The 15,259-nt window shown below is 37.2% G+C and overlaps 2 protein-coding genes across 2 annotated transcripts in view; one reads left to right on the top strand and one right to left on the bottom strand.

Annotated features, from left to right (window-relative positions):
- LOC135735394 (uncharacterized) overlaps window positions 1-15,259 on the top strand; it is a 32,885-nt gene that overhangs the window by 8,757 nt on the left and 8,869 nt on the right. Inside the window, exons 2-5 of the mRNA XM_065253850.2 lie at window positions 1,715-1,930; window positions 2,034-2,269; window positions 2,856-2,965; window positions 3,218-3,378. Coding sequence (XP_065109922.1) covers window positions 1,715-1,930; window positions 2,034-2,269; window positions 2,856-2,965; window positions 3,218-3,378 — 723 coding nt within the window. The remainder of the gene's footprint in view (window positions 1-1,714; window positions 1,931-2,033; window positions 2,270-2,855; window positions 2,966-3,217; window positions 3,379-15,259) is intronic.
- Window positions 5,408-11,666, bottom strand: LOC135735406 (uncharacterized). The gene is made up of 11 exons (XM_065253855.2): window positions 11,088-11,666; window positions 10,076-10,199; window positions 9,429-9,657; window positions 9,049-9,325; window positions 8,735-8,912; window positions 8,554-8,630; window positions 7,413-7,593; window positions 6,989-7,237; window positions 6,679-6,850; window positions 5,906-6,054; window positions 5,408-5,755 (listed from the first exon to the last, which is right to left on the bottom strand). The coding sequence occupies exons 1-11, from the start codon at window positions 11,358-11,360 to the stop codon at window positions 5,577-5,579; spliced, it is 2,088 nt and encodes a 695-aa protein (XP_065109927.1). The 5' UTR covers window positions 11,361-11,666; the 3' UTR covers window positions 5,408-5,576.

Genomic DNA, 15,259 nt, shown 5'->3' with positions numbered 1-15,259 from the left:
CCACCTGAGCTCAGGAATTTTTTCCTCTTTATCATTTCAAACAAATCACACCATGCAATCCTTGGAAGTGGAACCCTTTTTAACTGTATTAATCTTAGTTCTTATATTGGAAGAGCATTGTGAAAGTCTTTCCACCATGAGCCAACCCAGATGAGCAACACAACAGTAAACCAGTAAATAAGCAGAAACTGCTTACCTGGTCCTGTGTATGCCGCTCATCCAAACTTAGCCCACAACGGTCATCCACCTCCATGCTCCTTTCCAATCCCATCCTCGTCGCCAAATGTTGTGGATTTTTGTAGTGATTATGAAAAATAATTTTCAGCAGAAGGTTCCATTGCCAAAAGATGACTTTATTGCATACAACAATAAGGCCGAGTTGGTGGCCAGGCAACTAAAGAGTCTTTTTCAGAATGCAACCTAATATACAGTTCTCTAAAAGTTGAAACCCCTCCCATGTAGTTGTTTTTAGCATGTTTTTATGTTTGACAGGTGTTGTGACTTCATTCCTTCCAAATGTCAGCCTATGCATTTTTAGCTCCAGTATGCTCTCAGTTACCATATTTTAAACCCTGCATACATTGCAGTCTTTAAGACTGCTAGTCTTCAGCTTACAAGCATGAGACATACATACTTGCAAACCACATTTGAATCTGAATACCATGTTCACCAAAGATATAGTTCTGAATTAAAAAATCTTCTTCAGCCGTGATTTCAGTGAGATGTGATCCTGAATCAACGTTTTAATCAAAGATACCCAAACCTACCCTTAACTCAAACCCTAACCATTTTTAAACCCTTAAATGAGGATGAATAGTTTGAGTATTTCTTAAAAGCCCCCCTAACCCAATCCTAAATCTAAATTTAGCATACACACTAATCCTAATCCTGCAATCTGATTGGTTAATGAAAATATTGATCCAGGACCAACAATGGCATTGATCCAGGATCACATCCTACTTGGTGAAATCACATTCACCAAGCTGATAGATCCGCTCATCCTCACACAAAGTTGAACATAATTTCTGCTGCTCTGACTGTGTTGCTTGACAACCACTCAGTTACACTTTTTGTCGTAAGAGCCATGTTTTGTCAGTATCATTACATTTTTGTGGATGTGTGTCTCATATTTTTGGCCAAAACAAGCACATCTCATAGCCCTGTTGTTCCTTAAAGGGATAGTTCACCCAAAAATGAAAATTCTGTCATCATTTACGCACTCTCTAGTTGTTACAATCCCGCATAAATTTCTTTGTTCTGAAGAACACAAAGGAAGATATTTTGAGAAATGTTAAAAACCTTCCAAAAACCTTTTAAAAATCATAGGAAAAAAGAATAGTATGGAAGTAAATGGGGTCCACGAACAGTTTGATTACAAACATTCCTCAAAATATCTTCCTCCTTGTTTATCAGAACAAAGACATTTAGGTTTGTAATAACATGAGAGTGAGTAAATGATAACAGAATTTTCATTTTTGGGTGAACTATCCCTAGATCCAAGTACTTTAGAATTTTTTATGATTTTATACAACCTTTACAATTATATGGAATATTACTTGGATCACACTTTTATAGGACAACAAGGGTACTATAAATGTTTGTTTTGGACATAATATATGAGATGGCACAACCTTTGTTTGCATAGTAAACTGTCTGTATTAAAGTAGCAACTTTTAAGAGATACTGATCATATTTTATGACCATTTTATTTCAGCTGAAGTGTTAAGATTATTTGCACCATATTCTTCACGGAGCCGAGTGGCAAGACGTCCTAGTATTGCCGGACCATCAGCGAAGAAACCAAAAAGTGTTTCCTACACCCATCGTTTTTTTTGCTTATCCAAAAGAAAGGAGTTTGAGGTGCCAACTCCCTCAGTGAAAAACAAATTGGAGAAGGCAGGTCTGGGAGAAAGGCGGATAACATTTCCAGGTAACTGTAGATTGGGTTTTTGCAACCGCACTCCACAGTTTAGATAAAGAGTTTTGAATCATTAAAACACTGTCTCATAATCCACCCCAAATCTTTGTTTCAGACAAATACTGCACTCCACAGGAATTTTCAGAGCATCTTATACAACATTTTCATTGCTTGAAAGAGTGTGGCGGTTTTCAGCTGTTACGATCCAAAGGGACAACGCGTTCGAAAACGTTAGAAACCATTCCTTGTCCAGATGGTGGTTATTCCCCCGAATACCTTCTCAGTGAGTCTGTAATGATTGGACAGGCTCTTATCTACATCAGGCCTCTCCAGAAAGATATAGATCTGCAGGTAGATAAAGTTATGCTGGCTTGAGAAACTATAACGATAACTATTAGCGCACACACCACCAGACGATAACAATAACTTTATGCTAATTAGCTTGTGAGGCGCAGTACTTGCATTTGCTAATATTGCATATTTCCTTTTATTAAAATAATTTGTACTGGTCATTACATGTATAAATATGATGTTCTTATTGCATTGCACCGGCTATAACCAGCATGTGTCCTTAACACATTGCGTTTTGCATATCTCTAAACAGTGAATCTAGTTTGTATAATCTAATATCTTATCTTTTGGTGTAGTCATAGTAGTAGAATAAAAAACGTCATAGCTACTGCCATTAAATTTTATTCATACCATGGGTCTGTATGCATTATTTTCTTATAATTCAATGGCCCTTCAATAATTATTCCTTACTTATATAGTGCTATCTACATAAAGTTTGTTTATAAACTTTTACCTTATCTAGTTTTACAGTTGTACTTGTTTTTAAATTGTTTCTACTTTTCTGAAATCAACATTTCTTTATAATGTAAGACAATTCTTCTTTCTGCTATTTCATGTGTTTTTCAAATTTCTTACAATGGTTAAGGTTCTTGAGGATGAACAGCCAACATGTTCTGGACCACTGACAGAATGCTTGTACTGCTCTGAGATGTATAGCCTGTCAGAAATTCAAGATCATATTGATGTTTGTGAGAAGTAGGTGACATTTTAAAATATTAAGATATTGCTTTACATTGAAATAGGCAAAGTTTGCACTCACAATACATTTAACCGTACTGTAGTGTGATTGTTTCCATTAGTGTTGCATTGTGATATAAGTGTACATTAGCGTGAATTTTTTTAGGAAACATATTGACGCCAGACTTGACAAGCAAATGCTGTTGAGGAAGTGACATTAAATTTGATGACACTTATTTTACTGATGTACTGTGGTTATGGTTATACCAGGCTGTGTGAGTCAGCCAAAGTGAGAACTGATGAAACAGGCAGTACAAGACAACAAGAAAAGGCAGCAACCCTGTCAGAAGACAATGTTGAAAGGGAGGAAAGTGCCTCAACATCTATTGTCTCAGCCAGTACCAGCCCATCAGCAAAGCCTGCCACTGAAGGTTTCTCCATCTAAACCACCACAACAATAAGCCAGAATTCCTGTACAGATGTGGCCTTTAAAAACGCGCGTTTTCTCCCGCGGCATTCGCCAAATCGTCTCGCGGAGTCACGCAGAATTCTGCAAGTGTTTTCGGGGGGGCTACTTTCCCTTTTCCCTTAATGTGTTTCGCTTCACAGAAAATCCACCAGGTGGCGCATAAAAAACTACATTTTTATATGCGTTGTCATTGCGGTTGTTTCCAGAAGTTAATAAGGGCATTGCTGAATATTTAACATTTCTATTAAAACAGCAAAGTGACGTCAACCAATTCTTGCCAGCATAACAGCGCATACATATATAAAGATGACTGTACGTGCAATGGGCATTTATACTAAGTGCAACAAAGAATTTAGTGTGAGCCTAATACACTTAACTCTATTTACAATGAATATCTTAATTATTTGTGTTGTCGAATTTTGACACCGTTTCATTGTTTGTTCATAATATTAATAATTATGTCAGTTTTTCTAAAAGTATTAATATTTTAAAGAGATTCATGTGGTATAAAAATACATGTTTTAAAGTTAAAAATGTTGTAAAAATATATTAGTATTATTGTTCTTAATATATTAAGAACAATAATATGACACATGTATATTGCGCTAAATTGCTTTACATATGGAAAGAGGAATTCTTCTCAACCACCACCAATAAAGTTTAAAAAATATTCTTTAAAGGGGTCATCGGATGGCAGTTTTAAACAAATTGGTATGCTTTACTAGTGCCTTCGTGAAATGTCTGTATCATACTTTGTTAAAAATTCCTTTTTAGTTTTGTAAAAAATACACTTCATGGCTATATTAAACCCCGCCCAGTTCAAAGCAACCCGTTTTGGTGTATTTCTCTTTAAATGATAATGAGTGACCGCTCACCCCACCCTCCCTTCCGTCCTGTGTGTCAACACAACACACGTGCTCTGGCGAAAGTATGGCAGCGGGAGGCTTTGAAAACACGTTGGTTCAACCGTATCAATTTGAGCCGGAGTCAGACCAAGAACAGGAGGAATCTGAAGTAGTGCAACAATTAAGGATGGAACAGGATGTTTCTGAATGGTGAGTTAATTTTTTTTATCTTTACTGTACCTTTTAATGTAATGTTGGTGAAACGAACGCAATGCGTTTCACGATAGGTCTGTGATGCAGTTAGTAAAACTATTTATAGTTATAAAAAAACAGGCTATGATGTTAACTTGTGTTTGTAAATAATACCAACGTTACTGTGCACGAAGTACTGCCGGTTACTTGAACATGACGTGAAGTGTATGTGCATGAACGATATGTCGAGAATGCAGCTAATGGTCATACAAACTGGTTATTAGCGTAGACTTATAAATAAAACGAACGTTACGGCGCACTGTTGAATTGTGAATTTTTGTTGTTACGTTATGTCAGGACATTAATAACGGGTATAGGAGGGGTTAAAGAATAGCCTTGTTTGTTCTAATGCCTCTTCACTACCGTCCGTTTTTTTATTGAATTGCATCAGCATGTTCAGTTAACGTTAGTTGTTCCTTCTGTTAAAGGTGTCTATGTGGCAATTGTACTAAAATGCCTACAGAGGCCGAGAATATATGCTGCAGGGAGATACCACAGGTAGTGTCATTTTAATTAATTGATTTGCTGTCACGCAATCATCTTTATTAATACCACGTCACTTACCGTTTCTCGTTGTCAAGGTCGTAAGACGATTACAACAGCTGCAAACTCAACCTGAATGTATGGTTTCTCACCCTGGCCTGGAACCAGTGTGTTTAAATGTATTCTCACTACAGAATGCATTTAACATCTATAGGGCAGACTACGGGCATTTAGGTCTAAGAGGCATAGAGGCGTAAGTTTTATATACTGCACTGGTTTCCTTAGTTTTTAATATAAATGATAAATCTTAAACTTTTATGTTACAAAAACAGTCATTTAATTCAAAATGCAAAGTACTAAAAGCACACAAAACTGTTGTTGTAAAAAGTTTTATTGTACAAAATTTTTTGGTAAAGACATTTGTTGCTGTGTTTGAGTCGGTACAGGTTCTTGGCGTACCGAAGCTTCGTCAGCTGGTGTTGGGGATTTCTGGGACGGAGGATCAGGGTGGTGCTACCCTCATGTGTGGTCTCAAGAATAAGGACAGAGTTCCCTGATGGCCAGACAAGGTATGTGGGGTTCAGACCTGCCCTCGATTAAACCTCGAGACATAGCTGGCTATTAGTTCCAGCTTGTCTGGTTTGTCAAACTGGGCTGTGAGGTCCTCAGGAATCGAGATCTTCAGCACCTCATCCACATACGGGGCCGGGTCCACAACTACCTCTTCAAATATAAGGTCCAACAGGCTGTCCAAGTAATCTTTAAAAAATATTGTAATTACCTTTTATTTTATAGTAACTGTATAGCAATGATGCACACTTCACTTTGTTATTTAAAGTATAAAAAAAAAATGTTTGGTTATCTTAAAATTTTAAATTTGTATTTTAAATAAAACATGTTGAAACTCACGAAAGGTTGGTTCCTCTTTCACTGGCTTTGCAGAAAATAGTCCTTTTTTGTATTTAGGACAATTAACTTGGAATACTGGTTCACCTGCTGCTGTTGTTGCTTGAGGACGCCCAGTGTTTTCATTAAAATGCAGTGCTGCCAGGTAGAGTCTGTAAAGGAACAAAATGTAACTTACATTAGGTTACGTGTGTCTGTGTGTGTCAGGGCTGCACGATAAGTCACATGCGATTGTCATGCGCATATCATCAGGAAAGCAGGTACCTTGATTAGTATCCTTGATTAAAGTGCAGCATTTTATACATATGTCACCTGCTTTCAGATGGAGCAGCATTAACTACACAGAGCTGTAGTTCACTGAAAAGCTAAGGCAATATTGCATTCAGAATCGTATAGATTCGTCCACGACTATGAATGCGATATTTCACAGCTACTCTTTTTTTAGTAAATGCTGCTCCATGTGAAAGCAGGTGACAGCGATTTACTACTAATAAAGGAACCACCTTTACTGACAAGATGCGTGTGACAATAGCATGCCATTAATCGTGCATCCCTAGTGTGTATGCGTGTGTATTAGGGCTGTGCAAAACAATCGCCTGCGATTCTCATGCATGTTTCATCAGTAAAGCCGGTTCGGTGATTAGCATTAAATCGCCGTCATGATGGGGATTTAATACTAATCACCAAACCGGCTTTACTGATGAAACACGCATGAGAATCGCAGGCGATTTTTTGCACAGCCCTAGTGTGAATATATTCCTTTACAATCAAGTTACCTGCATAACATCCCAAGAAAAGGAAAGACAACATTTTTTGGCGCAAAACGCAGAATAACGCTATGAAACGCCTCCAAAGATGAGGTCTGATGGTGAGGGCTCAGCTTTGCAATGTCTTTCAGAATCCTCTTGTTGGTCAGGACCTTCTCCAGTCTACAAAAGGCAGGTGTTCCTGGTGAGGAAATGAGAAACTCAACTATAAATTTAAAGTTCTAAAAACACGTTAAAAATAACTACAAGAAAAATAGATGCTTGTGACAAATACGTACACACATGCTTTACACTGAAAGTGCAAAAAGGGTAAGCAAACCTGCTTTCAGCCACTTCGTCTTGTCCTTTGAAGTGCGTTGTGGATGCAAACACTTTGGAAAAACTGGATCTTCATGTGTGTGTATGTCTTGTATGTGGTTCAGAATTGAAGTCCATTTGGCAACTCTCTCTTGGCCTGAGGAAGAAGAGGCTGCTGTCCAGTATATGTGGTTTTTTATACTAGGCACCCATTTCTGAAGTTTCTCACAGTCTTTGCTCTGAGAAATCTTCAGAATTTTCTTGGACAGTCCTAAAAATAACAACAAGAAGTGCTTCAGACATACACATAGATATAGTATGTATTGAATGGCAAAATAAATAAAAATAACAGTCTTTGCTAGAGTAGTCCATACAATGAGGGATGTTTATTTAGAAATAACCAGTCAATGATCCTATGAACTTCATGAAGCACATACATCCCATACCTTTTTCTATGTGCCATACATCATAATAGTGTGTAATGTTCGCCTCTCGCAGGAATTTTTGGACTTGAGGATGCCGGTCTGTTACTATGCTGTCAAATGTGACCGCATGTGCCCTTAACATGTCAAGGCTCCTCTTCAGACCTTCTTTCTCCATGTTATTGCTTCCTCTGACTTCATTACTCTAAGGACAAAAGAAAGTATACATGAGCATGGTTGACCTGTCTTGTTATTTGTCATTGCTTGCCTATATACACCAATCAGCCATAACATTATGACCACCTGCTTAGTATTGTGTAGGTTCCTGTTTCCACCAAAACAGCCCTGACTCCTCAAGGCATGGACTCCACTTTACCTTTCTATAACAATCAGCATTCACTTTTCAAGCTATTTCAGCAACAGTACCTCATCTGTCGGAATGGACAACATGGGCCAGCCTTCACTCCTAACGCGCATCCATGACCCTTGGCTGCCCATGACCCTGTCGCCGGTTCACCACTTTTCCTTCATTGGACCACGTTTGATAGGTACTGACTGATGTACCAGTAACAGGGTCATGGGCGGCAAAGGGTCACTGATGCAAGTGGGGAGCGATGGCTGGACCGTGTTGTCCAATCCAAAAGATGAGCTAATCTAACTGAAAATGCTGAAAAAGTGAATTCTGTGTTAGAAAGGTCTAGTGGTGTCTATGCCTTGACTGGTCAGGGCAGTTTTGGTGGCAAAACAGGGACCTACACAATATTACACAGGTGGTCGTAATGTTATGACTGATCTGTGTATATTATGCGGCTGGTAAAGGAAGAGTTCACCCAAAAATGAAAGTTCTGTCATAATGTCCTTACTCTCATGTTGTTACAAACCCGCATTAATCTGTTCGTCCACCCCATTCACTTCTATTGTAGGAAAAAAGAATACTACGGAACTAAATGGGGTACACAAACGGTTTGGTTACAAACACTAGTCAAAATATATTCATGTGTGTTCATCAGAACAAATACATTTATACAGGTTTGTAAGAACATGAGAGTGAGTAAATGATGACATTTTTAATTTTTGGGTGAACTATCCTTTTAAACAGGATGAGAATTTTCCATTAATTTACATTACTACATTAGTTTTAAACAGTCTATGTTATTACACTCACCTGAACAAGTTGCAAATCAATAATAGTGCTAGTCCTTAGGTCCATCACCGTGTAACTGCCAAACTTTGCAGAATGTCCTTTAAAGATAAACATACTTTAATTGGTTTTACAATCCATGTGTCATTTTATGATGTCTTGCCTTCATAGCAATCTCTATTATAAGACATGTGGTCAGGGTTACCTGGTGAGTCAGCCCTCATGTCACCTCCTAGGACAATGTTCTGCTGTTGACTGAGCTGCTGCAACATGCCATCCTGTGCTGTCTTCCAGCTATGTACAATTGCAGGCTCAATGTACATCCTGGCATGTCTTCGGAAAGTGTCATAGTGGGGCATTTTCAGTTGCATTGCCCGGAAGATCTGATTCAGAAAGAAAGGAGTCTTTTATTTATTTTGTCTTCAGACTCAGTACGTTCATTTTCATCCATACATGTAGTTCGTCATGTTAAAAATCAAAGTATATTATTTGCTATACAGGAATATCATTATCACACACCTTTTCAAGTTTGAAGAAAGATGCACCAGTGGCATATACTGCAACAGACAGCTGGAGATTACCTACAGGAGTGCTTCCAATAACTGGCTGGCTATTCCATTTCCTAGAAAACTCACAGTGTGGGCACTGCTGTAACACAGAGAGGAATGTGCCAACCCTTCTTGTCTGCACATCTGAAACCCGCTGACATATAGGGCACTTCTCAAAGAGCTCCAGCAGACAGTTTTCATACACAATGTATGTTGCTGTCTTATGCGCCGGCTTGGAAGATTCCAATCTATTTAGATAATAAAGAATTATTAGAATAGCAGCCAACTTCCACACTACAACATCCTAAATTGTTGTTCACAAATTGTTTTTACCAAATACAATACACTCACGTCACATCCGCAGGCTCTGTCAAAGTTGAAATAGAGTCTGCAGGATCATATGTAGAATCCAGTGGTTCTTCAATGGTACTACATGATATGCCTTCCAAAGGGTCCTGCTGCTGCTGCTCCTCCTCCAGCTCCAAGCGAGGTCTCTTACTAACCCTCTTTATTGGTGTTGAGGACATCAGCGGATATGCAGTGTGAACACCAACGTCAGGGCAGAACTGTGTCTGTATGCCTAAAGTAAAATAATACTAGACATTTAAATACAAATAAATAATGTGACAAAAATATAAGTGATAATTCACCCAAAAATGAAAATTCTGTCATAATTTTCTCACTGTCATGTTGTTACAGACCTGTATAAAGATATTTTGAGAAATGTTTGTAACCAAAACATGAGCCCCATTCACTTCCATAGTATTTTTTTATACTATGGAAGTGAATGGGGCTCATGATTGCTTTTTTTTACAAACATTCCTCAAAATATCTTTAAGCATGTTCACAGAACAAATACATTTATACAGGTCTGTAACAACATGAGAGTGAGAAAATGATGACAGAATTTTCATTTCTGGGTGAACTATCCCTTTAATACCACTTACAATTTAGAAAATTCACATGAACAGGAATAAAACGTAACTGGGTCACCAAACCTTTGCTCTGGTAGTGAGGTCGTAGAGTTGTTATTGACAGCTGAGTGCTAACTGTTCTAACAGGTGGTGTGTCTGTCTGGCAGGCCACATGACGCACCTTGGCCAATTCTTCACATGTGCACGCCTTCACATGAGAAGTAATTACAATTAGTAATACATATATGTATTGTTTTTTAATAAAGTATTGCAAAGGACAACTCACTCAATGCGTTCTTATATATGTTTTACCCAGAAAAGCTACCCAATTCAAAATTTAAAATGTAGTTGTATAATTCCCAAGAATATAACAGCCATAACACTGCTTACATCCAGCACTGTAATATCATACTAATGCACATATTAACAGAAACACATACATAGAGACAAACTACAAGTAACTGTTTGCAAATAACAGATAAGAGCACATAAAACATGTTTGCACGTAACGTTTAGTGAGTTTGCTCCCTTCACAATCATATGTTATTATCTAGGGCTGTGCAAAAAGTCACCTGCGATTCTTATGCGTGTTTGATCAGTAAAGCCGGATTCGGTGGTTAGTATTAAATCGGCATCACCTGGTTTCAGATGGAGCTGCAATTACTACACAGAACCATGTTTCACAGAGAATATAGGCAAAATCGCTTTCATAATCGAGGAAAATCGACTCCGATAATCTATGCGACTTTGCCTAAATCCTCTGTAAACTACGGCTCGGTGTATTAAATGCCGCTCCATCTGAAAGCATGTGATTGCGATTTACTTCTAAACACCGAACCGGCTTTACTGATGAGATATGCATGACAATCGGAGGAGATTTTTTTGCCCTAACCCTCATACGCCGGTCTTTGGTATTATACTGTTATGTCAATTAATACTGTTTATAGTAGCAACTGCCAAACACTTTATCCAAATAATCAATAAAGCACATGTAGTGAAAACATTCTCTCGTCAATAAAGACTAAACGCTGCTACCTCAGATATCGGCATTTGTTAGTTTAACCAAAAGAAACATGTAACAAAAAGAACAACTTACATTTTCTAGATGAATTGATGGCACAGCTCCGACTTTTAAATATAGCCTTGCTGCGAGTCCAGCTTCAAATTGGCCCAGGTTGATGAAGCAGTCCGGCGTGAAGTGTTTGGCACACACAAGCACATTTTTCCCCAATGTTTCAGGAATATTTCCTTTGTATATAAACTCGACCCATTTTGACTTAACGTCATCTGAGGATGGTAGTCGATGAAGCGACGCATTTGAGCCACTGCATCCAAACACGGAGCACGTCGCACGCCACGATCTCTTCATTGTTTGTTGCAAACACTAACTGTACCTTCATTAGCTTGGCTATGCCACCTGCAAAACGTAAGGCGGGGGCGCGGTCTGCACTCATATGAGGGACTCCAAATATGGCTCGGGGTGGTTTTATTCAAATAGGTAGTTGCCTACGTAGGTACCAACACGATTTTGAAACAGCTTGCTGAATGGCACATTTTCAGACTCGGAAAGCATATAAAACACTGTCTGCGTGTTTTATTTTCAGCTTTACGGAGTTGGCAGACATGGCAAGGACACAACTACATGCATAAAAAGCTAAAAAAAGTGCAATTTTCATCCGATGACCCCTTTAAAAACGGCGTTTAAACCCACGCAGAGCGAACAAGAAAACATGGGCCTACATACTGTACAGTGGGCATATGATATCTTTATTTAGTTTTACATATTTAAAACTTTAATAATACCTTTCTTGCGCATATAGGCAGTCAGTGTTATGATTTTTTTTTATCCTTTCAGCCGTTATTCATAACAGTAAAAATATTCAGTGGCTTTGTAAATATATTACTAAAATAATGGATTAAAGTAACTTTATAAAATCTCTTAATGTCACTTATGTATTTTTTAGTTGGTCAAAACAAAATAAATGGCTAGAAATAGAACAGACATTTTAATTTAAAATGTACATATATTATAGGCGTATATTATAGGTCCTTCCAGATATCTTATCTCAGACGTTCGCAGTCAACACTTTTAAAACTTATTTATATAAAATCTAATTTATAAATTAAAAAACAAAGTTTTAAGTTAAGACAATAATAAATATATTTATTTTTATTGAAAGAAAAACGTAGAAAATGTTATTATGGGTATAGTTGATGCAAATAAAGTGTGCAGTATACAAAAAATGCAAACAAATTATTTCTAAAAGTGGCAAGATTTTAAAAAGATAAAGGTGGTATAAAGAAAGACGTGAGAAAAGTAGAGGTATGCAAAAGAGCACAGTTTAGTTATTGTTAATTAAAGCTGTTTTATACACCTTTGTTTGAATTGACAAGCATTTTATTCGCCACTTTCAACACAATTTGTGATTGATTTACCGATTTATTACAGAAAATTGTTGTCAGAAGCAAAGCTATTGTACAAAGCATCTTTATGTTTTAAAGTTAAAAATGTTGTAAAAAATATATTAGTATTATTTTATATTAAGAATAACAATGATACATTTATATTGCGCTAAAATGCAATATACATTATTCTGCAATATAAATTATTCTCAACCACCACCAATAAAGTTTAAACATTATTCTTTAGAAAAAAAACGGCGTTTAAACCCGTGTTGCGTGGAGCGAACAAGAAAACATATGCTTACATGCTCAATCGGCATATGATTTCTTTTTTATTTAGTTTTACAGTTTTAAAAGTGGCAAAAAAGTTCTTAAAATCTAATGAATACCGGTTTTGTAAAATGTATATAACTGCAGATGCGTGCGTGGGATCCGGGCAAGTATCCTTTTCCGCCAGACCTTGACGCATGGTCGCGGAAAAGCGAGAAATATATTTTTTTTAAGTAAAAATATTTTGCACAATTGATATATTACTTATGAATATTTTAGGAAATTATTTTTGACACACGTAGGTTATTACGTGTATTTTGGATTTTAATTTCATTACTGTCTGTGCCTATCCGTGGCCTCATCCGAGCGCACTTTCTTTGTCTTGCGTCTTAAATTGAGAAACCAATAAATAAAACGACAAAAAAAGATGCCCCGTTTAAGTGAATGGGGAGGACTTGCGTATCATATGCACGCCAAAGTGGAATTTGGCGTATGTATTGCACGAGTTTTACACTTCGTGCTATTTATACGCAACCTCAGGAGACTGGGTTGGAAAAGACTCACACACCTTTCCCTGATGCATGCCCACACAGAAATACTGAACTCCCTGGACATTCGTCCCCTAGCTCATGAGAGACTTTGGAATTTCTATTATACAACCGGCGCAATGCGCGACGCGAGTTTTTTCTGCGCGAGTAAAGAGCGCATTGATAATATGCGTATTAACGGAATGACAACGCGGGTTTGTTTATTACATACATGGATGCGCAGCAGCACAAAAACGCTTTTTAATATGAAAAATTAAAGGATTAAAATGTAACAGATTATTATTGAGTCTCTTAGACATAAATGATGACCAATTATGAGACGTTAGAAGGCTTAAATAGCTGCTTCATCTGTAGCTAAGTAAATAAATGCTTTGCTTTAAACAAATGCATCTACTTTTAAATGTTTTTTTTTTAAATGCTACCCAACGGATTTATTGTATATAATGACTCTGCACCTGTAGAAAAAAACATTCCGCTGTCCAAGTGCTGAAATGGCTCTCCACACGTTTGTAAATTCTTTATCTTTTGTTTGTAACAAATAGAGTATTTTTACAGTACAAACCTTATATAAAGCCTATTCTAAAAATGTAATTATACACCATGTATTTCTTTATAAAAGTATACAATATCAGAACTAAACCCATCATTATTTTTGTTCAAATTATGAATTATTTATAAGTTTAAAAAAGACAGTAATAGTACTATTTAGTAAAAAAAAGATCTATATAAAAATATACTAGGTATGTTAATGTGAGAATATTTTACATCTGTCGTGTGATTCTAACTTAAAAACGAAAGTAAAATATGTTCGTCCGCATGGACATTGAAAATTGTGAAGTTTAATTAATATTATATGTTGTTATTATATGTTGTATGTAAATTGTAACGAAAGTAATTCCCCCTGGGATAAGTATTTTTGCTTCTGATTAATAGCGCATATTCATCTGAGAACTGATGATATCTGTGTGTTTCAGACCCTGGCTGTGTGCCCTGAAGTGTATATGACAATAAAGTAGTAAATCTCAATGTATTTATTTTTAAAATGTATTTTAAATAGGTCTATAGGCTCATAGGTTTTTTGGTTAAAAAATTCACAGCACCCCCTGTTCAAAATGACTTTCAGCGGCCCTGCCTTGACGCTTTGTGTGTTCGACTTTAAATGGTGCGGCGCTGACTGGTCGGCGTATGACATCAGAGTACCGCGAGAGCAAAGGTAAAGTCGGACCATTTGTAACATTTCGACTTGCTCTCGCGGTACTTTGATGTCTTCGTTGCCGAACTGTCTGCGCAGCGCCACATAGAAACGCCCTTTGACTCTTTAAGGCAAAGTACCAGCAACATGAGAAGTGGTGGCACGCAAAAGAAAGTGAAGGTACGCAGTACGCTAAAATATAAAGCGTCTGTACTGCGAGCACTGGTATAATTATTTACATCGTGTGTTGCTCTTTCACCATTGTGCACCCGCGCACTCGCTCTGTAGTTTGTATCTCGCGCTCCGGCTTCGATAAACAATGCCCGTTTCTCAATACCAAGTAGGGGAGAGTGGGGCAAAGTGAGCCAGTGGGTAAGTTGACCCAACCCCTTTATCTAGGCAACCATACAGATTTGTAGCCGTGTGACCACAAATACAGGTAGCAACCATAATTTATATGTTAAAGAGAAGGACAAATTAAAGAGTTATGATTAAAGTATGATTTTTTTAACAAAAAAACAGTTTTTATCCTATCAAAGTAAAATTTATACATACCGGGTATAAAGGCTGTTATGTTAAAGTAGATTTATCCAAGTCTAAATATTGATACCATAAATATTTGTGATAGGCTATGTATAAAACCATGTGAATGATTTAGCTAAAGATTAGCCTGAATTACTAAGCTATGCAGTTTCCCAGAACGGTGGCTGTGGGGCAAAGTAAACCAGATGGGGTAAACTGAACCAGGGGTTCAACCCCACCATGAGGCACTGTAACCATTGAATATGTTTCATTAAAAAAAATTCTGTGTAGTTTCGCACAACTGATTTGTTCATTTTTAAACATTTTAGAAAA

Source organism: Paramisgurnus dabryanus, chromosome 7 (genome assembly GCF_030506205.2).
Source record: "Paramisgurnus dabryanus chromosome 7, PD_genome_1.1, whole genome shotgun sequence".
NCBI lineage: Eukaryota > Metazoa > Chordata > Actinopteri > Cypriniformes > Cobitidae > Paramisgurnus > Paramisgurnus dabryanus.
Note: the sequence above shows the minus strand (reverse complement) of the source record. Positions and strands in the feature narration are given on the sequence as shown.